Source organism: Sturnus vulgaris, chromosome Z, assembly GCF_052056855.1.
Source record: "Sturnus vulgaris isolate bStuVul1 chromosome Z, bStuVul1.hap1, whole genome shotgun sequence".
NCBI classification, from domain to species: domain Eukaryota; kingdom Metazoa; phylum Chordata; class Aves; order Passeriformes; family Sturnidae; genus Sturnus; species Sturnus vulgaris.
This window is the reverse complement of record NC_142283.1, coordinates 44615661-44638865: the sequence shown is the minus strand read 5'-3', so window position 1 is coordinate 44638865 and position 23205 is coordinate 44615661. Positions and strand designations below refer to the sequence as shown.

The 23205-nt window shown below is 37.1% G+C and overlaps 1 protein-coding gene across 1 annotated transcript in view; it reads right to left on the bottom strand.

Annotated features, from left to right (window-relative positions):
- Positions 1 to 17892: 17892 nt before the first annotated feature.
- The window catches only part of RASEF (RAS and EF-hand domain containing), a 33777-nt gene continuing 28464 nt past the window's right edge, over positions 17893 to 23205 (bottom strand). The window contains exon 17 of the mRNA XM_014869083.2: positions 17893 to 22919. Within this exon, the coding sequence (XP_014724569.1) occupies positions 22811 to 22919 (109 nt within the window). The 3' untranslated portion in view covers positions 17893 to 22810. The remainder of the gene's footprint in view (positions 22920 to 23205) is intronic.

Here is a 23205-nt window from a genome sequence, read left to right as displayed (position 1 = left end):
AGCAATAGAAAATTAGGGGATGGTGGAAAATAGGAGTAATGTGTGAAGTAGCAAATGGTGGAACAAATGAGGAGGGTAGCAAGGTGTTGGAAATTAATTAATGACTGAAGTATCTTGAAGAGGAAAATTACTGTATAATTAGTAAGTACAATCATTAATCAATTTAAGGTTTTTTTTCAAGTAGTCTGTTATACTGAAAGATTTCCCTTTGTTGTGGAAGGATGTATTACCTTCAGCATTTCTTTGAACTAAAGGGCTTGTCAGCTTACGGACTATTAGGGACATGAAGTTCAAATTCAGAAGCTCTGAAATGGCTCTTATGTTCAAACATAAGAAAGCCACAACAAAGCCATTATGAAAAACAAGGCAGTCTAGTGAGATATCGGTGGATTTTTTGCACACAAAAATCCTATTAAAAGAGCTTTCAAGTAGGTCAGTACAAGCTAAATATATCAATGGCTCATATAAGAGTAAAGTAATTAAATATTGTCATGTTAAATATGAAAAGACATAGGCACTACAGAGGGAGAGTAGTGAAGATTTTGACTATGTAAATGTTTCTACCTACAATATAGAATCTGTCAAGGGGATGGTATTGCAAACAATCCATGTTTCAAGTTATTATCACAGATCATCGATTGCTCTATTAAGGTCTGATTTGTTACTCATTCTGTTATTTTCCTGTAGTTGTCATCAGATATCACAATATTACACATTTTCTGAAAGGTCTTCTCTGTACTTAGCGAAATTAGAGTAATGAGTAATGAGAGAAGCAGCCGCAAGCTGATCTCAATTAAATGTGTATCTATGTAAAGGAGTCTAGGATTATTCACCACACCAAAGATATGATTCACAATTGAAAGTAAATCAATGCTTTCACATGCAATCAGTTTTCCAACTAGAAAAAATTACTATTTTCAAACACTACTTAATTTTTTCTTTCATATTTGAAAGAGATAATCCACCAACATGGAATTTCTGCTCCAATGACTGCCCCAGCATGTGTTCTGCTGTCACTGATTGCAGCACTGCCTTATTTACTAAAATATGTATCAGAAAATTTATCTTATGCCCAAAAGGTCCTTTCTTCTTTTGTTCTTTTATTTATTTATTTATTTATTTATTTATTTATTTATTCATTTATTTGGTCTTGGTTTTTAATACAATTCTGAACCACTGAATACTGGCACCATTGTTCGAGTGAGCTCAAGGTGTGATATTCTATGCCTTAGTTATCAGATATTTTTAAATCCAGGTCAACAGACATGCTTACATTTGATCCAAAAGGCTAAATCCCTCTCTCTTCAACCAAGAGATTTGAGCAAGAAAGCCACAAAGAATTATCTTGGCAAGAGTAGGTAAAGCTTATTCTTTTACCTGATGTAGTAGTACAATATTACCTAAAATCTCTGTTACTTAGCAATCTCTTTTAAAAGACGATAATATAGATAAATAAAGAAACACCTAAAAAAAAAAACAAACCAAAAACAAACAAACGAACAAAACCTCCTAAGCTCCACAGCTCTCATATTTAAGCAGAAAAGAATTGTACACACATCAGCCTGAGTTTTGTCTGTCAAAGAGCTCGGATTTCAGACAATTTTTGCCACAAAATAAACTTTCCTTCTTGATGCAAACAGGGACAAAAAGGGCATAAAAATGTTAAAAAATTTGATGTCAATTCGATAGTTATACAGTTATACAATTGTTTGGCTAGACCTTGTATATCTATTTTTCATGACAAAAAGAATGATAGTAGAATCAGACACTGGGATTAAATGACATTGCCATATTCTTACAAGGAAAAGACTTGCTATCATATTCTATCATTTGCTGTCTAAAATTTGCTATCTTCTTCTGGTGTGTAAGATATGCTGTATGTCTGTCATATAGCATATGCTATATAACCATACTTCAAGAGTGGCTAAGGTCCTTACCCTACATACTCTAAATTGAAGAATTATTTATTCAGAACCAAAACAGGTGGAAAAGAAAGATAAGCTGATTTTAGTTTCATTGAATTCCCATCCATTTATGGATGGTCCTTAGTACTATAACTAGTTGATTTCAATGTTGTTAGTCACGTTGTTCAGTGTTGGTCCTTTTTAATCTACAGGACAAAAGGAGGTCAGTCTAGTTTTAATCATATGTATAAAATTGTACAACTCTTAGTGGAGGGTTCTCAACAATTCTTTTCAAAAATTGCTGTTCCACAATCATCATAAAGCTTATTTGTAAACATAAGCAATTCCTCTTTGATGGTGTTTTTACCCCTTGATTAATTGCAAATTAAAGCATCCCATGCCAAAACTGAAGTCTCTGCACTGTCCATTTATAAACTGTGAGGAATCTGAGTGATTTTTCAGATACTATAAATCTTAAGTACTAGTTTAAGTTTTAACTCAACATGTCTTTCTGCTGAAAAGATACCAAAACCAAGTAACATAACTCAATTAAAACAAAAATGAGATGAAGAAGGAGCATTTCTCTAGCAATAACAAAAAACACTCTACTGGATCACATGAAAGGTCCTTTTTTGGCTAAGTTTCTGTCTCCATAGCGTCCAATAGTTAATTTCTTTCTAGCTGCCTAAAAGGGAGAACCCTAGAGTTTTGCAAGGGAGAAGTGACACACATCTGGGGAGATGTTTTCTTAAATGTGTCTTGTAACTGACGAGTGTGGTGAGTAATCTCAGCCAATACACAAATATGCAGACAGCTGCTTACTCACTCACCTTTCCTTTAGGATGAAGAGAAAATAGGAGAAAGATTATAAAAGTCCTTTGAGTTTGTTCCTCCCATAGATGGGCTTCTTCTATAAAATGCTTGCTGTGTTGTTAAGAAGCAAAGACAGCTCAGGCTGTCACCAGTTCATTTACTCAATACCGTCTGAGGCTTGTCCTCCATTCTCTTGAGTTATTCCTGCTATATCACTTTCTATAATATACATCTCAAGCCATTGGATACAACATGTATAAATGCTAGGGTTAATTGTATATCCATTAGAATCTGCACCCCTTTTTCTTTTGGACCAGGTGATAGAGTTACCTTTGCAGCAATGTCCACACTTTGCACTTGTGCTGGCATGAATCCTCCATAGGTCGCAGTTCCTCTGAGGGTGTGCCTGCTCCAGCATGGGTTTATTCATGAGCCATAGTCCCTTCAGGAGTTTGTGATCTAGTTCACAGTTGACTCCATTCATGTCTGGTATAGCAGCACGGGAATGGAAGCATTGCCAGGGTCATATACCAGCCCAGACACATGGGAATATATTGTTATCAAAATGTTACCAGGCATAGTAAAGAAAGATGATAAGCAGCACATCAAACAGCAAAACCCAAAAACAGCCATCAGCAAGCCACAGGCTCCAATATACAGTAAAGTAAATGAGCCTCATGGCAAGCATGAGAGCCTGCCAGTAAACACCTAAGCAGTTATAACAGCTATAAATTCAAACTACAATCAATCTAATGTTATCTTGCACCTCTTAAGCCCCATTGTGCAACAAAAAATCCTGTAGTGGGTAGGGCAAATACCTACACATCCAGCCAGTCACTCCCTTATCCCTTGGAAAGAGGAGAAAACAGAGACAAGAATATTCATGGATTAAAAAAGACAATTTAATAGGGGAAGAAAAATTACATATGGAAGCAGAACAGTTTCACTATTTCCCATGAGGTAGAAGATGTTTAGCAACCTACTGCAAAGCAGAGCCTTAGCACACACAATGATTACTTGGGGAAACACAAGCCAAAACTACAAACGTTCCTAATCCCTCCTCCTATCCCTTTATTGCTTTTATTGCTCTCATTGCTGACTATGATGTTATACAGCCTAAAACATCCCTTTGGTCTTTTAGGGTCAGCTTTCCTGCCAGCTTCGTGCCCAGGTCCAGCTTTGTCCCTGAGAGGGGAAGGTGAGGGAGGAAAAGGAGAAGAAGGGAAAACTTTGATGCTGGGCAAAAAATACTCAGCAACAGACAAAGCATGAGTGCGTTTGCAACAGTGTTTGAGTTACAAATTCAAAACAGCACCATACGGACTGTTATTAAAAAAGGGAAAAAAAAGTGTGTGTATATATATATATATATATATATATATATATATATATATATTAAAAAAACCCCAACCCACATCCAAAAACAAACAAACAAAAAGAAACCCTCTATATCAAATAAACACAGTACAGTAGATATGAAACATGATACTTATCTGGTGTATTTCCTTAGTTTCAATAGCCTATGTCTTAAGGTCTTCCTGAGAATTTGGCACTAAGCATTTATTTAGACACCTTGTGCAATCACTAGCATTCATGGCCCTCCTCTGCACTCACTCCAACAGTTCCATGTCCTTCCTGTGCTGGGACCCCAGAGCTGGAAACAGGGTTCCAGCTGGGTCTCAGCAGAGCAGAGCAGAGGGACAAAATCCCCTCCCTGCCCTGCTGCTTTGGATGCAGCCCAGAACAGGTTTGGCTTTCTGGGCTGGGAGTGCCCATGGCTGGGTCATGTCCAGTTTTTCATTCCCCAGCATCCCAAGTCCTTCTCAGAAGAATTTGTTCATCCCACAGCTTGTGTTGAAGCAGGGTGTTGCCCCGACACTGGTGCAGCACCTTGCTCTTGGTCTTGTTGAACTTCGTGTGATTCCTATGGTCCCACTCCTCCAACTTGACCATGCCCTTCTGGATGGTATCCCATCCATCAGGAGTGTCAATGGCACCACTCAGCTTGATGGCATTTGCAAACTTGCCGGAGGTACACTTGCTGCCTTTCTCTATGTCATTGTTTAAGTCATTAAACGGTACTGTTCCCTGTGTGGATGTCTGAGGGACAGTGCTTGTCACTGATGTTAATAATGGCACAGAGCCATTGACCACTAACCTCTGGGGAACCAACTTAATTCAACCAACTCTTCATGCACCAAAGATTCCACACATCAAATCATCTCTCCAGTCTAGAGAGAAAGATATTGTGGGGAGCCATGTCAAAGGCCTTACATAAACCCAGATAGGTGACATTCACAGCCCTTCCTTTGTCCATTAATGTAATCATTCCATCCCAATCACATGAACATCCTGAAGGCTCATTTGATTAGCCAAAGCCTATGCATTGCAACTTCATCACTACCTCCATGGCAGACTAGTAATGGGCAGTAGCCCAAGGGCCTTACCAGGAAGCCTCCTGGAGATGTCCTTAACCCTGGCCCCAGTTTCACACAGCATATTGAACTCCATTCCAATTTCAAGGCAAATGCCGGCAACTACATCCTGTCTTGTTTTTGTTGCTGAGGAAGTGGTTGTGATACAAGGTGTAGGTCTTTCAGACACTGGTAACACCCCCAATGGAGTTGGGTCTTCATCCATCCTCATTGACCAGCCTTCCACATACAGACCCTCTTATCCATTTTCTCCATTTGCTCTTTTTTTTGACCCTCTGCCCCACTGCCTTCTCTCTGTTGGGGGGATGACAGACAGTCCAGTTATCTTATTTTGTTTCCTGGTGAATGGTTGTGTCTCAGAGAGTTAGGGTGTTGCTGTTCTACAAGTGAAAAACATACTTCACCTCTATTGGAAAGATTCTCTCTGGGGAATTGCACAGGGAAGGGAAAGGAAAAGGGAAGATGAAGGAAAAAGGACTATATGACTTCAGGCACCCCTCAGAAATCAATAAACAGATCAGTCCTTCCTACCACATAACAATATCTGCATCCACAGCAGTTTGAATCGAAAAAAGAATCACAGACATCTATCAAATAATTTGTAAAAATTATTTTGAATTTTCCATGTTGTATACTGATGCAGTTAGAGATCACACACAAGTGTGATTTTACATATTTTTCATCATGTATAGAAATAATGACTCTGATACATATTCTACTTTCACTTCAGTTCTACCTTTTTGTGTTGCAAGAAAAAGGAAGATTGCATTATGCTTATTATAATTCTATTCCTTGCTTATAATTTCAGAATTATTCAAGATAGAATTTTTCATGCTTCTCTCCGCTTAAGGCTATATTAAATTTATTTCAATGTACCATCAGAAATTACTCAACCATTTCCTTGAAAAAGCCATCAAAAAAAAAAAAAAGTGAAATTACTCATTTGTATCAGGTGGTATATTTAATGGTACTAGCCACTTCGCAACATACATTCTGCAGAATATAAGAAAAGAATCATAAAGTTACATTTTCTTTTTTTGATACAAGTATGTAGATTTGGAGAAAAAATAGTTGGAAATTTTCTTTTGTCCGAGTTCAGACTGAGATTTGTATTTTAATTCTTCAAAAGCTCTAGCTTTCTTTGACATTCCCATATCCCTTCAGCCAGCATCTTGGCATTCTGTACTTATCGATGTGGGACTCTTATGAAAAATACACTTTTTTATCAGAGATAATACTATACATCTTGCAATATCTTCTTGTAAAATCAAAAGAAAACTACGTCTTCTGCCACATAGAGCTATAACATCTAGGATGGAAAGATTTAGCCTACACTTTGTTGTTCTATCTTCTGCAAGAGTTTTTCAAAAAACATTTCACTCTTACCCCAGAGTCAGGGGTCAGCTACAGGAATTTCAGGTATCAACACACCTATGGTTTCCAGGTAACACACTAGTAATTCAAGTAACACCCTATCTCTGGCTACTTATCTCAACAACATAAGCAATAAAATGTAAGAATTTCTTCTTGTGCAAGATGAATCCAAGGCTGAGATGTGAACAAAGTATTACAGGCTTTTTGGCCCTGTTGGGTTCCCTTGATTCCCTAAAACAATGGAAGAAAAAAGATTAACCAAATCAAACTAGAACACCCAGATCACTGCTCCAGCAGTCTGAGTGGGTCACAACATATATTTGCACTCTAAGCAAGGTTTAAAAACCACATTTTCTTCTAGACAAATTTTGTTCATCACTGAGGGGAGCTTACTATTCAGAATAATTTATTTCAGGCAATTTATTTTATGCTCTGCCATTATGCATTTTGCATGTTTTCATGTGTAGTAGAGAACCAGCTCCACAACCCACATGCTTCTGCCTCCTCACTGCTGGGCATTCAGCTATCTGTCATTGAAGGTAATCAAGCTGTAATTAAGAAACCCTTAGCTTAAGCAGCTGTTTGGTGAGCTTGACTGATATGGACCCAGCCTCACCAATACCTCATTTACCCAACAGGAAAAACAACTTGGACAGAGGCATACAGCCTAGGGCTTTCTCAAAATAAACAGAGTTTTGCAATGCAGGTAAAACTGTTCCTACTCTATACTTCATTTGCCGGTGTAGTTTCATACTGAAAGTGTAAATAGTAGAGGGGGGCGGGGGAGGACGTCTACATACTGAAAAAACAGATCAGATTAAATCAAATTATAAATGAAGTTTGGACTTTCAGCATTCCAGTTAAAGTTGTCTTGCAATGATTTTCAAAGTGCTAGAATAGCTTTACCTTTTTGCACACACTCAAAAAATAAAAAATCCGAGACCAAATAAAGGAAGAGTCATTGTCTGCAGAGTTAAGTGAACACAAAACAAACAAGTTCTCTTTTCCAATTGTTTGAAGTGTACCTACTCACTGTATATAGCCAAAAGATTAATTTCCATAGCTCAAATGTACATGCATGTCTTGTGGAAAAGTTCCTGAATCACAAATGGAAAAGTCTTTGAAACAGCAAGTCCAAGATTACTACGGAAAAAAGGAATAGCAAACATCTGATGTCAATATTTCATAAAATCATAGAATGGTTTGGGTTGGAAGGACTTTAAAGTTTATCTACTTCCAACCCCTCTTCCATGGATGGGGACACCTTCCACTAGACTAAGTGGCCCAAAATTCCATCCAGCCTTCCAGGTCACCCACAAAATCCCTTGACAACCTGAACTGGTGTCTCAGCACCACATTGTAGAAAACTCCTTTATCTGATCTAAGTCAACTCACTTTCTGTTTGAAGCCATTCCCCCTTGTCTTATGATTACAAGCCCTTGTAAAACTATCCATTTCCAGCTCTCTTGTAGCCCCGTTTTAGATACTGAAAGGCTGCTATAAGATCTATCTGGTGCCTTTTATTCTCCTGACTGAATGGTCCCAACTCCTTCAGTCCATCTTCACAGGAGAGGTGCTCTGGCTCTCTGATCATCTTCATGTCTCTAGTCTGGACTTGCTCCAATGTCCTTCCTGTGACAGGGACCTTAGACGTGGATGCAGCACTGCAGCTGGGGTCTCACCACAGCAGAGCAGAGGAACTGAATCCCCTCCTGAATCCCCTCCCTTGCCCTGGTGGTCACACTGCTTTGTATACAGCCTGGGACATGACTGATTTTTTGGGATGTCAGCTCATGTCATCTACCAGCACCCCCAAGGCATTTTCATCAAGACTGTATCAAGCTTTTATCAAGGCTTTCATCAAGCTTGTATTTGTGCTTGTGATTTTCCTGACCCAAGTGCCAGCCCTTACACTTGACCTCATCAGTCTTGATGAGATTCCCATAAGCCCATCTCTCAAACCTCTCTCAGTCCCTCTGGATATTATCCTTTCCCTCCAGTGTGTCAACCACACCACACAGCTTGGTGCTGTTCAGGTGGACTCCATCCCACTGTCCATGTGGCTGACAAAGCTGCTAAACAGCACTGGTCCCAGTACCATCCCTGAGGACACCAGTCATCCATGGTCTCCACTTGGACATTGAGCCATTGACTGAAATTCTCTGAGTGTGGCAGACAGTCAATTCTGTATCCACATTTACTGCTAGTTGAAAAAGGATGAAGCAAATCACCACTTGTAGATTTCTAGTAATTTTTGGCAAACAGCTACAACTTATAGACTCTGGAGAGTACTCTGGAGACAGTGTGATAACCAGGATTTGTCATGTTCTTCCCAATAAGTTGTCTAATGGACGGTCATTTGCTTGTTAGGAAAAAAACCTTTCAGGCATTCACAGTCTCTTATTTACTAAGTTTTGAGGGGGTAAGCCAAGTGAATTTAGCAATCTTTTAGACACTATCTAATAGATCTTACTGAGTCCAGTGCTCAAAAATAGTTGCCCAAATATCTGTCATATCCATCCTAGGTGCAATCAGTTGTTTCAAGTCTGGATTGAATTCTAGGTTTGGAATTTAAGTTATTAGATTTCTTATGTATGAAAACTCACTTGAAAGACTACCCTTCTGCTTTGCCATACTTGAGGAATTACTAGCACCAGAGTTTGAGATGGAAATTCAGTGACATGTGAGAAGACACAGCTGAACAAAAATAACTAATCTTACTTGTTCCAGATCAACCTTTACCTGTCGCTGGAACGCACTGAGAGTAACTGCTGAACTACAAGAACCTGCAAGAAAGTGACTGGAGAATGGCCAGTGACTTAGTTGAAATATAGGCACTACCCTTCTGCACCCTTCTGTATCTCCCGAGCTTCACTGACTTTTGACTGGTGGAGTTTCACTCATCTACTAGGACAACCAATTCTGCTCTATCAATTTAATCGCTTTGGAGTACTGGTAATACAAGGGTAATACAATACTGCTCTTTTAGGCTAATTTAACATCACAATGCCCCGTAGTAACTGTTCCACTATCATCTGTAAAAGTCACATGGATATTTATCCTCCTAAAACAACTTTTGTAATCAATTCCTAAAATACACTGCCAATTAGGATATTTTTTATTTATACAGGAATTAAGATCTCTTTATTTACAAAAACTGTATTTGGCAATAGTCCACATTTCAATTGTACCACAATAAAAAGAAACATTTACATCAATTAAAAACAAGTCGTTCAGCCATCTATTTTAATATATATGTTTAAACCTAATTAGCCTATTAAATCAACCTGATTACATCTTTTTAAATGCCTGCTTTTCTTATTTGCTAAAAGTAAGGTTTTAAACACAAAATATACTAAGCAACATTTCATCTGAATCCTATCAAACAAAGTTATTGAGGCATGAGTTCTATATAACCAGTGAAGCAGAAGACCATGCTATTACATGGATAAATGCTCCAGAGTTACTGAAGCAACACAAAAACAATCATAGAAACATGGCTTTTGAAACCTCATAAGCAACCCATTTTGGTAAAAAAGGGTGTGTGGATGTGTGTATATATATTAATAGGCGCACAGACACACACATATATACATGTATGACATTTGATATCAAATCTCCACAAGAGATACACCTGGATTTGCTTCAAAACAATGTTATCTCATTCAACTCCTCCCAAAAAACATACTTTAAAAAGCCAGAAATTAAAGCTTTCTATGAGACTTTTTTTAAAAATCCTTTTTTTTCTCATGGTTTAAGTTCAGGGAAGGGAAAAGTAACAATTCACAACCCGTTTTGTCTCTGGAAAGAGCATCACCTTATAGTAGCTTCAGCACCCACCATCTTACAAACTCCTCGTGGAGACTCCAAGAGGTCTCTAATGCAACTTCTACTCAGTTACCATCTAATTTGGGGTTAGACCCTACCTTTACACAGTCAAGCTTATGCCCAAGCTTGTATGGTGTTTCAGCATTTACTCGCCAGGGTGGCTGGAGACCTCTACTGGATAATTAAAACTTAATGCCCCATCTCCCAGTCCCCAGCAGCTGCAGCCACCAACACATCCTTCAGAGAGAGAGAGATGATGTCAGATCTGGCCCTCTTCCAGATAGTGGACATGAAACAATCTTGAAATACTCTGTTGTAAAAAAACAAAACAAAACAAAACAAAACAAAACTTACGTAAGCCAAAGGGACTGTATATACATGAAACTGTACAGCAGAGTCCCATAGAAGGGCTGTGCCCTGCTCCCCCACAGGGTGTGCAGGAGCTCAAGGCAGCACCAATACCCAACATGCCACAGACCAGCTGTCTGAGCACAAAATGTTATCCCTCTTTATGCAATTCACCTAGCACTGCAAAAAGAGAATGCTTAGAGTCTATAGCCCTGACATCTGCTCAAAAATAGGTGCTGTTGCAGGCTGTCCATATAAACAGCACTCTCTCAAGGCCTCCACTCATCCACCACCTCTCCCCAAGCCTCTTAGCCTGTTCCCTTTCATCAATTATGAAATTATTTAATTCATTATGCTGATTTCCTTTCCACACTCACCACAGCCTCACTAGTCTGCAACAGAGCAATGTTTGCTCCCTCTTCTCCCACAGAAAGGGCCCCTACACACAACGTGGGAGAGGCTTGGCTTGAAAAAATACACTGCGGGTATATACCCAGGATTCATCCAGCAGTACATATCAGCATCCACCAACTCACCACACCACTCAGGCCAGGGGAAAATGTTTTATACTAGCTGGGAGCATAGCCCTGCAGCTCCACCCTCCCACTCAGCAGCCCCTCTGCTGAGAGGGAGCTTTGGGTGAGATGCCAGGGCCAGGGTCCTGCTTCACCCTCGCTCTCCAGCTCTCAGGATCCTTAGCCCACCTTATCCCACCAGCACTGGCCAGCACCTTGCAGGATTGGAACCTTATGGGTGGCCAGAAAGGTGGTTTGGGCTTTTCTCTTTTGTCTATACAGCATATGGAAATTTTTAATTCAAGGATACCATGATCCCATGGGGGCATCCAGCTCTCCACAGCCACAGGCAGTTGGGCTGAAACTCTTTGGCAGGGGCTGTGGGAGCAGTGGTGGGCTAGTTCTCACCTCAGCCCACAGCCTCCACAGCAAAGGCAAAAGCTACAGTAGCGTCAGGTCAGTGTCTTTGTTCCAGGGTCAGAGTTCACCACTTAAGGAGTCTTTTTTTTCTATGTTTGCAAGTGTTTTCCATTGCACACAGTAAAGCTAGCACAGAGCTTATTTGTTTCCAACTGCAAACATTTGTTCATTACCCTAGGCTGATCAACAGGGTAAAGAATTAACATTTCTGCATCAATGAAATGGAGCAGTGAATAAAAATAAATACCTTGGGACTAGCCAGTCTTAACATTTACAGCTGTTTTAGTTGAATTGAGTTAATTTTCAATTAATGCATGCCTCTACACTTCCAAAAACTCTAATCAGGATAGTCTCAAAGTGAATGTCTTCTTACATTTTTATTATTTGCTTACTCAAAATTAACATAGTCAGGCTAGCAAGATACACATATAAAGAGATTCTCAGAAGAAGTAATCTCTCAAGCCCACAAGATAGTCTAGGACACAAAAGGCAGCACACATCCCTCATTCTGTGAAATAGCAGTCAGAAGAGGTAGAATGGGGTTTTTTCCCCTCCGTTCAAATCTATAATGAAATTCTTGTCATTACAGAAAATAGACCTAAGCAATTATTATTTTTTTCGTAATAATAGTAACCTAAAAGAAAAATGAAAGAAATTCGTCCAACCATTTTTGCAAGGCAGCAGCTGGCACCCATAGTCCCAGAAGTACCTGATGCATCACAGACTCCAACAAGAGAACAGCCAAACCAATCTACAGCAAAATCTGTAGCAAATCTATAGCAAAATGTGCTTGGGGTGGGAAGGAGAGTGGGAAGGTGGTGTAAGATTCTTGAATGTGAAGTTCTAGTCTTGGGGGAGTTTTCACAAGCGAGTCCTACACTGCTCAGAAAGGCTGTTTTACTGAAAACAGAACTGAATTTAAATAACATAGGGTGAATGTTCTGTTATACAAACCCACATCTAGACTGTGTTTCTAAGATGGGGGGGTTTGTGTGACAGCTTTTGTAACAGGAGCCAAACCTGAGGGATAAAATAGTTTTATGTTGGACATTGCTGCCCTCCAGTGATGATACAGGACATTCAATTGGAGAAGAGAGCTTTTGCTGCAAAAGGTTTCTTTGCTCTCAAGGTAAGTGATCAGCTTATCATTGAACTATGACAGAATTAAATGATACTGAAATTTTAATTAATCTTAGCCTTAAAATATTGTTTGATTAAACTAAGTATTTGAATGTAAAGTATTTGAATATTTGAAGTATTTGAATGTAAATAAATACATTTCTGCAAATGGAATGTGTTCGATTCAAATACAATCAGTAACACTTCTGTGTTGCAATAAAATTGTGCTTGACAAGCTTTTCAGAAAAGCTGAAAGCAAGAAATCTGTTTTACATGAAAATTAGTTAAATAACAAATGGGTATAATTAGGTTATGAAACTTCATAAGAATGTGACGGTGTTTCACTGTTGAGGACCTTCACAATAAACATTGTCAGATATTTCAACTAAAAGCAGTGTAAATTATAAATGTGCATCATTTCTCACATTCCATAAAATGCACATTTGCAGGATTGCCCAATATTTCAGTGGGAATAAATTACTGCTTTAATGTTTGTAAAAATTAACCTTTACGTTTTTACAAAGAAGTATGTTATATGGTAGACAAGGTGTCTGATACTCCTTAATATTATAGTTTCAAATTTCCAATATTTTGTGACTTATTTTCTCTTTGTTTAGCTTATAGATTTGCATTCTGATGCGACCTGGTTCATATTGCAAAAAAATATTTAAATCATATCCGTTGATGCAGTTTCATTTTTTTTTAATTTTACAAACTTGTCTTCTGTAGCTAGCTTCAGTAAAATTCTCTTTTGAATCAGATTAATAGTAAAAAAAAAACATCCTCATGCACTTCTAGTCTTTCAGTTTTCCAACAGCTTTTGGATTCTCACGCACTTGTGCTCTGACAAGCAGAACACATTCCTTTTCTTGGTTAACCCAGAACTATAATGCTCCAGATGAATGCAGCAAATTATTTCCTCTGTCATTAGTAAACATTTTAGTTTTGCAATGACCTAGAAGAACAGAGTATGCTAAATATTAAACAGCTATCTAACTTATAATCAGTCTCTGGGACACATGAATGGACTCTTTTAGGTTCCTGCACTTTTCTACTTCACCAATAAGTTGTGATCTGAAAAGTAGTAGTGATAAAAACACAGTACACTGAAATATCCCTACCTGAAATATCTGAGAGGAAGTGCCTATCACCTCGGCCCCTTTTTGATAACATGGCAAAGAAACTATCACAATTATCTGAGAAAACTTTCTGTCACACAGGTCTGGGAGACAAAGCCCTTGCATTGTTGAACAGAAGGGATGGATGTTTACAAGAAAATAACTATGGGTGAAAGAAAATCGGAAAAGACAAGTAATTGCATGTAGATGAATGAAAGGGTGTGAAAAAGCATGAAAAGAGGATGGTGAGTATGGGATGGACAGACAGGTAGAGACACAGGACAAAGCAAAAGATAAAATATGAGAATAAGAGGGAGAAAACTCCAGGACTTGGGAGCAGGAAAGAAAGTATTTTCCCATGTGCTGTGCAGACAGACTTTTGGTCTTCAAATGTGTGCTTGTATTTTTTCAATAAATGACTTCACTTCAAAATGAAAACATTTTAAATTCTTCATTTATAAAGTACTCACTTGCCTAAATCTCAAATTTAAGAGAAAAGTAAGGAAAATATGGAATCTAATAAAATATTGTGACTTAAAAAATGTTTATAGAACTTGTCTTTATAGAAAAAGATTAAGTCTATACCTGCTTATGCATCTTTCATTCAAGCTTATATAGGCATGTCCATGCTTCTCTGGTTGGGTTTTAAGGCTCTCCATCTAGCTTCAAATTCTTAGGAAGTAAAATTTTACTGCTTTTATTCAACAAAATCCTATCAGTAACTAATCACCAAAGATATTTCACACTCTAAACTACCTATTTGTTTCAGTCACTTTTAAGTGTTGTATTTATTTTGAACTCACTTAAAACCTTTTTTTGTCATCATGCCCTCTTGGAAAGCAGCTACACACACAGGCTGCATGACTTCATTATTTGTAAACACACTGAAAGAAAAAGGAAAAAAAAAAGGAGAGAGATAAAAAGACTCAAGAAAAGACACAAGACTTTCTTTAGCAGGAAAACTTCAAAACTATCCATTACGGACATTATATGATCTGTGCATCTTCCCCACTTAAGAAAGACAGATTTTATGTCCATCACAGCACTTTGAGGCTGCAATTATTCACGTTCCTTTTCAAAAACCACAGCTATTCTGTGACAACTATAATGGTCAAATGAATTCTTTTGAAAAGACACAGTTTGTTCCTGAGGACCACCTTGCAACGTAAGTTATCCACCTAGATCTTCAGAGAAATTCATTCTGAGGGGCTTCTATGCTCAAATGTTGATACACAGTCTCAGGGAAATACATATGGGACACAAAAATTGCTTTGTCCAGCGACCTGGTTGAGCCCTGGAAGGATTTAAAAGGCAAGTAGATGCGGCACTTCTGGACGTAGTTTCATGTTGGCACTGCTGAGTTAATGGTTGGACTGGTGATCTTTAGGATCTTTTCCAACCTCAATGATTCTGTGATTCTATATACTAAGCACTAAAAATTCTCTGGGTTTCAAAAGTAGTTGTCAGTACATATTTAGCAAGACACCACCTTGGATATAGAGCAGACATACACTGAGGAAAAAAAATGACAAGATGACTGATGTCACCATCCTCTTTTATGAAAACCACTACAGGAAGGCTTCTGTGATCTGGGATTTTAATTTTTTTGTGGGAAAGACAGTAGTTATTGTTTCCACGTAAGTATGCATGCAGCATATATACATATACATGTGCATGTTTGTATATAAAAGAAAAGAAAAAAGAGTATCTATTTTAATGTTTGTGTGTATACCGGTATGTATAAGTATATACCTTCCTAAACCTGATTTTCCAGAATTAGAACATTGCTGTACAAAGCAAGTTTACTAGTCATTCTTAACCTTACACTATCACTCATGTTTGGTCACTTCTGATGACTTGGAAACAAATGTGGAAGAAGTGTATACATTCTTGTGCATTTGCAGACCTCTCTTAGTAGAATTTACTTCATCTATACAGCTTTGGTACAGATTTCCACCAGTTCGATCCAGCACACTGAATAAGAATCGCGAGAGTTGGCAAGGGCTCTGTATGGTTCACTTAGGATTCTTGTGGCCCAGAACTCAGTTACAGGCAAGTTTAATATTACAGCTCTGATAGTGCCAGAAAAATGCCCTCACTTTAGCATAAATACTAGCAGAAATATTTTGGAAAATATGAACCACTTCAGAAACTGTTACCATAATTCACGGTTTGGGATTTAGATTAATCTAAAACATTTCACTCAATTAATAGTTTCCATTTTTGTTTTCATCACTTACACATACAGTTTAATACAATACCATCTGCTCCCACAGACCTGGTTTTAGTTTGACATCTTTTACAGATAATTTGCTTCTTTATTTTATCTTAGCATGTGCATCTATTCAGCATAAAAATGTTAAGTGAGTTTGTTTTGTGGAACCATTGCAAATCTTGGGCACTTTGACTTATTCAATTGATAAAGAGAAGTTTGATAAATTTACTGCAAAATGCCTGAAGATTTTATCCAGCTACTCCAATTACAGTTACCTTTCTAAAAAGATTTTTGTCATATGAAAAGAACAATTCCCTAAAAGCTACAAAAAGGAAACACTCCACTGGAATGGATACAGACTGAAGTGGAAAGCTACTTTCAGGAAAAACGAACATGGGGCTGTCAGTATTGTGTACCAAATACACTCTCTGTCTTTTTTTCCTGTGTCTTACTTTTTGTCATTGATCTTTTATACTGGTGCAAACACTTCAAATTTTTGTTTTTGTGGAAGTTCTCATTTGGTTCTGGAGAGCAAGAAAAATAAGCAACTCATAGAGTATTTCCATTCCTTTAAGGACTATATCCTTGATTGTCTTTGATTTGTTTCCTATTTTTAAGTAAGATTTTTTTTAAAAACCTTTTTCGGAATGAAAACAACAGCAAGTTCTTAGCAAATCTGTGATTATTGGCAGAAAGTAATAGAAAAGCATAACCAGAAGATTACCAAGTGCGTATTTTTTGTTGCAGTAAGACCAGCTTCTGTTGCTGCATGTCTAATTTTCCTTGGATTACATCACTAGCTTGTGAACTAGAATTCCCTGCCGACTATAGTATCAGTAAGATATAGCTTCCAATGTAAGATTATAAACATTGATACTATGTTGGTTAGATCAGGTGTTAAATATGGCTAAATTATTCAGTTCCAACAATAATTTATAATTTGTGCAAACAATAAAGAAAGCAAAACTATATTTTAATTCTTACTGCTTTTGTGACTAGTGAAAAATAGGTTACAAAAATAAAATGGAAAAATACCTGAAGAGGAAAATGAATGTGAAAATTAAATTTGATGTCTTAGTATCTTTGTATTCTAAAATAAAAAGAGGGTTTTGAAAAGGGCATTTTGACAGTGACACACTCTTCACCCCCATCCTGTCCATCCAGACCTATTGTTCTGCTTTGGACAGCAGTATACATTGATGCTTTAGCTCCAGCTCCAGTCATTGGTGAATCCACGTGTGAGCTTAGAAGAGCAAGACTTGGTCTTACCCCATGGACTCGATCCTGGAGGTCTTTTCTAATTTACAAGATTCTGTGATTCCATGGTAACATTTAAATTGGCCAAATTTACCTGATGTAACTTTTAATTTGCATTTTGGGGCATTTTTTGTCTTTGATATATGTACCCCTAAGTATTTTTTGCTTGATGCCTGGAGTCCTATATAAAGTATATTTGTACAAGGCTGGTTGTTTTGGCTACTTCTTTTCTTTCTTACTTCACCAATATGACATCTTAGTGGTTAGAGACAGCCTGGCTGAAGCATCTCTGAAAAGAGGTACAGCAGGATTTATTCAAGAATCACAGCAAGGGACATCTCTCAGCTCAAAGCTGATGACAGTTCATTGAGGCTAAAAATTTGGAAGCAGCCAGATACCAGTGGTTGGTTGCATCACTCTTGCATGCAACTCGCTGCAGAAGTTGGTGAACCATAACAACATTAAGCTGACAGGTCGCAGATGTTATGCTGGACTGCTGTTCATAAGCACTGACAAAAAGTAAATACACTGAAGAAAAATGGCTATTGAAGCATATTTTATTATACAGCAATTCGTAATACAGGAAAGGTGTTTTAAGCATACAAACTTACAGTAATGGAAGTGATCAGTTGTTTTGAGGCACAAGCCGCAGTAAATCCAGTTTTACTTGTAAACAGTATAAAATTTTAAAACACTTTTCACAATTTAGAACCCTACTTATAGAATATACAGACTTTTATTGAAAGATGAACACACAATGGGCACAATTTCTTCCTCATATTAGTATGAAAATACACTTGCATTTTACATACTTCCCTTTATATTCAGTGGGAAACCTCCACAGCTTGGTTTTATTTGTTACTTAGCCACTTAATGATTAATTTTCTCTTAGTCCAGCTATCTGAAGCCATTACTCAAGGAGCAGAATTGTAGAGAAAGGACTTCTTTGTACAAACTCAGTAATATTTTACATATTGAGTCAGATTTTCTTTTACAGGAAGTTTTCTCAAAATAAGAGATAGTTTAAAAAAACTAATAATGACAAATATTTATATTACTAGTCCTAAGGATATCAAAAACAGAGGATTAGGACTGATAGAAATACAGTGGAAGATAAATAATAAGATAATTGGTACTCTAAAAAGCTTCTCTAATCTATAAGTAGCCCAGACAGGGTTAGAGAGAATTACATGTTGTATCAAGTCTGGCAGAGGTAGTGGTAAAGGCCATTGGAACTGTACATGAGATATTGGTCCATTTTTATAATTATCTAACACAGTTAGAAACACCTTGAAAATATGTTTCTTTATAATATAATGAAGTACCATGACTACATGAATATATTTTTCCATTTGGTTTATGAATTGGGGATCTTTGACTGCAGTATTTTTAATTAAAATGCTACTCCTACCATTGCTGTATAGCAGTGGATAGGGGAAAAAATAGAAAACCACTTTAGAAGGATATATGTGTGGATTGCCTGAACTAGCACAGAATCTATTAATTTGGAGATCTGCATGTATGCACAGCTAAACGATGTTCCTTGGAGGGTGGCTTATAGGTATTTTCCTTAAACTACATCTTAGCATCTTATAAGATTTATAACTGTGATTTTTTTTTCCTAGCAGAGGATTTTTTAGTCAAAACAAAAGTAGTTATACAGAAAAATACTTAAGCCATGTAAGGCCATAACAGAACTTACAAGCTCAAGTTTGTCTTACCAATATATGCTAAACAGGCACAAAGCGGTTACAAGAATTTACAGGATCAAAACAAATTTGGAGCATGCCATAGAAATTATTGCCTCAGAAATGTGTAATAAATTACAATTTTAAAGGGTCAAAAATACAGGATAAAATAATGTTTCCATGTAAAAATAATTTATTTACAGATCACGAAGAAAAACATAAAAGACCTTTCCTTTTCAAATAAATACATGTATTAAGGGAATACTTCCACTAACTAAAAAAATAAATTTGTGCGATTAAATGAATAGTTCTTACTGAAAAAAAACCATAAAAACATTCAAAGGACAATAGTGCAACCATGTCAGAGAATAAAGCTGATGTTTGCCATTTTACATTTCAGGTTGAAGACAAGGCAACCTTTTAAAGTAAAACAACAGAAAAATTTATGCATTCATTATGTCCATGTATAAATACATGCTTTAATTTCTAGATTTAAAGATTTTTCCAAGTTCTTTTGCTTTAACATGAATTCAACATGGTATTACATGAACGTTCAAGACATGATGGATCTGACCATCACAGGATTTTTAAAATTAGTTCCAACTGAGCTATAGCTATATCCCCATTTAATAGTGCTTTTTCAGTCATCTAGACATTGATCATAAATTTACTTCAAGGTAAAACTTTGTTAACAGCTAACAACCTTCAATCCTGAATCTTACTTAGAAAACAACACTGTTTCAAATTAAAGTTGCTTTACATGACATAAAAAAAATTACAGAACTTAATAAATTAATTCAGGCTACATAATTTGGCTGAATAACATAAGGTAGATTTTGATTATTAAAATAAATGAAAAACAAAAGTACCCAAAACGTCAGTGGCCTGCAGAGGGAAAAACTGGTGTGAAGGCAGGTCCCTGAACTCACATCCTTCAACCAGCCTCTACAAACATGGAAATTCACATGGCAACCTTTGTATGGTAAAAATATTAGATATGAAAGAAATTACTACACATGCACACATGCCACTAATTCTGGGATGTGGAACCCAGAGATAATTTGCAAGAGATACTCCTGATGTTGTTACACGGGTGGAGAGAAGGTCAAGGGAGATATACAGATACCGAAAGGGAAGTCACCAAGATTGCAGTCAAATTCTTGTAGTAACAGGTGAGGACATCATGGGGGAAAACTGTTATAAATTTGAAGTCATTTGGGGAACTTAAGTTGGCGTGAAGAGAAATGTTTATCCAGAAAAGGAGGACAAGTATGAGAACATGTTGCCCAGAATGGTGATAATCTTGGGGCATTTTCACAGGCTGGCTACCCAAACCCACAGATAACCAAATCTAGGGCTGGGGAAAGTCCATCTCTGCTTGGGTCCTCGGAAGGTTGGACAAAACCACTTCCAGAAATCCTTCCTGTAAATCACTTTATGTGATTCTCTGTATCCAGCCAAAACACTTGGCTCATGCAGGTGAGTCAATAATATTTAGGCAAACACTGCACCTCATTTACTGCAGGCCAAGACCACAGAGCTGCTCAAACACAGTAGCTCAGGACACACACTTAGAACACCAATCCCCAGTCCAGGTTCTCCAAGCTAACAACACTGAAGGAGAAACATTTTGGAATGTAAGTAACACCTTATAATCATGATCCTATCCTGAGGAAATGCAAACCAAGCACTGTATCGTCTTCCTCTCTTCTACCTACTGCAAACACATCCCAAATTAAGTTTACTTCCATTTCACTCATATGGACAGAGGGAAAATTTCACACAAAGAACACAGAAGAGGCCCTCATCAATGCAATCAATCAAATTTTGCTTTTCTCCTCAAAAAAGCTAACTGAAGCTGCATTTATATTTTTTAAATACTATAGGGTTAACAGCAAACATCTATGTGATTAAGCATGTCCCTGATACACCTGAGTGTCCTGCACTCTCTGCCATCTGCTTCAGATAAATCTCAGAACTATAGTGAGGCCTCCTGTACTGCTGTGTGGGAAAATGCTACAACCCTGAAATCTCCTGCATGGAATTAAGTAGCATGTGAAGATTCTCCTAGTACTTCAAAAAACCTTTACCAGGTATGTTTTGTCTTCTAGAGCTGAACTGTTATAAAGTGAAATAAAATGTCTTATTCATTCTGGCATTAGATTTCTCTCTCTTGTTAAAAAAATTTCCAATCATTACTCAAGGATTAGCTGCTCTGATTACAGGTTTGAAAGGATGCCTAAAGACAATACTTTTCCTAGTTGAAACCTTTTTAATTTTTTGCAAATTATGAACCATCCTGCTTCTCAGACCCCCATATTTTATACAATACATAACCCAGAACAGTGTTCACATCTAGTGCTGATAAAATGCAGCAAACAGCTGCTAGTCATATGGGTTTTCCATCAGTTGATAAAACTTTATCCAAGTTTGATTTACTGAACTAGGCTTCAACCTGGAGATGTTTTATTAATGGAAACAGAGTAGACAACAGTTTGCTGGCTCTGAAAAGGTCCTATCCTATTTTGATCAAAATCAGTGAAAGTTAAGAAGAACTGGATTTTGACCAATAACTCTATAAATGCCCATATTTTTTTACTACACTATGGAACTCTTGGGAACTATTTTAAGAAATAATAACGTTTAGAGATTCTGACACCTAAAGCTACCACCCTCTGGCAAGTTTCTCAGAACTTGTCTAAAATGAGGTGAAGGTACTCTCATTAAGGTGATTGCTCTTCAGTCCAGCATTCTCTTCTAATGAAAAATTGATACAAATGCTTGTGCATGTGCAGCAATTCTTTCATCTGTTGATTTAAAACTTATAAAAATGCATTAAAATATTTATTAAATCAGACTCCTATGTACTATTACAATCCTTCAATTATTGACTGCATAGAAGATATTTGAAAAAACAAGGGGAAAATTACAACCCCTATCACGAAATAGTAACAATAATGATCTAGCCCAAAACAGATATTAATTCATAACTCATTTCAGCAATCCTACATACCACAGGTGTTACATTCTCTCTGGAATTTTGAACTGTAATAGTCCAGACAAATTGACTGTTTCTTACACCTCTGAGCTGTGTAGGATCAGATGTTAAGTCTACTTCTCAGTTCTTAGTCAAACCCCAAAACTCAAAATTAAATACATTCCAACTAGCCAACTTTTGAGGAGCTACAACAGAACACCATGCACCTGCCGATGTCTTCTCCCATCAAAGACCATTCTGGTTCCCCTAAACTTAGGGATTACTTGGACCTAGGCAACCCTTAATAGTTTGAAGTTTTCCTAAGAAACGTTTAACCAAGATATACTTAAGGCTGTCAAAAACTAATAGGTAGACATGATCAAAAAGAGATTAAATTAACCAAAGCTGCAATTTTTTCTTTACCTGTGACTAATATTGGGTATTACTAAGTTCTGTATATAAGAAATACTGATGCCATAAAGAAACATGCAGGTAGAGACAATAATATATATTACAATATTGTATGTAGTGACTACTGTAGCATTGATTCTGAGCTCATTGAACTGAATTATATCCCCTAAGAAAAGTAAACCAGAGTCTATGGGATGAAGCAACTTCACAAATTTGAATTAATAGAAAGTAGAGTCTGGATTTTGAAAATTATGTGTAGCTTCTAAATATATAAATGTATAAATCCATCATAAAAAGAAAACACTACTGAAATATTTCAGTTTGGTTGTTGGCTTGGGTTTTTTTTTTAAATATACAAGTTAATTAGTTAGGGAAAATTTTCTGTCATTTAAGCATTGCAACAGTTTTTCGTGAGTGCTGACTTTTTGACAGATGTCCCCGCCAGGCTGGTTATTGATCTTGTATCATCTTGATTATCACTTCGTTTTCGCACCTCACTGTAAAAGAACAAAACGAAAAAAATTGCGCTCAATTAACATATTTCTATTAATGTTCACTCTTCTATTTTTCCCACTATATGTTGCAGAGTTCATCACCATCTATTGTATGGCTAATACAACGTAATTTAGCCCAGAACCAACATGTCTCACAGGTTTCCAATCTGGGAATCATATTGATGCTTCTGTGCATTCATAGTGATGAAAATGTAATTTTTTAATATCTAATAACTCCTTCATGTTATCATTTATCTTCAGTTTTCTTCTGAAAAGTTTTTCTTTTATT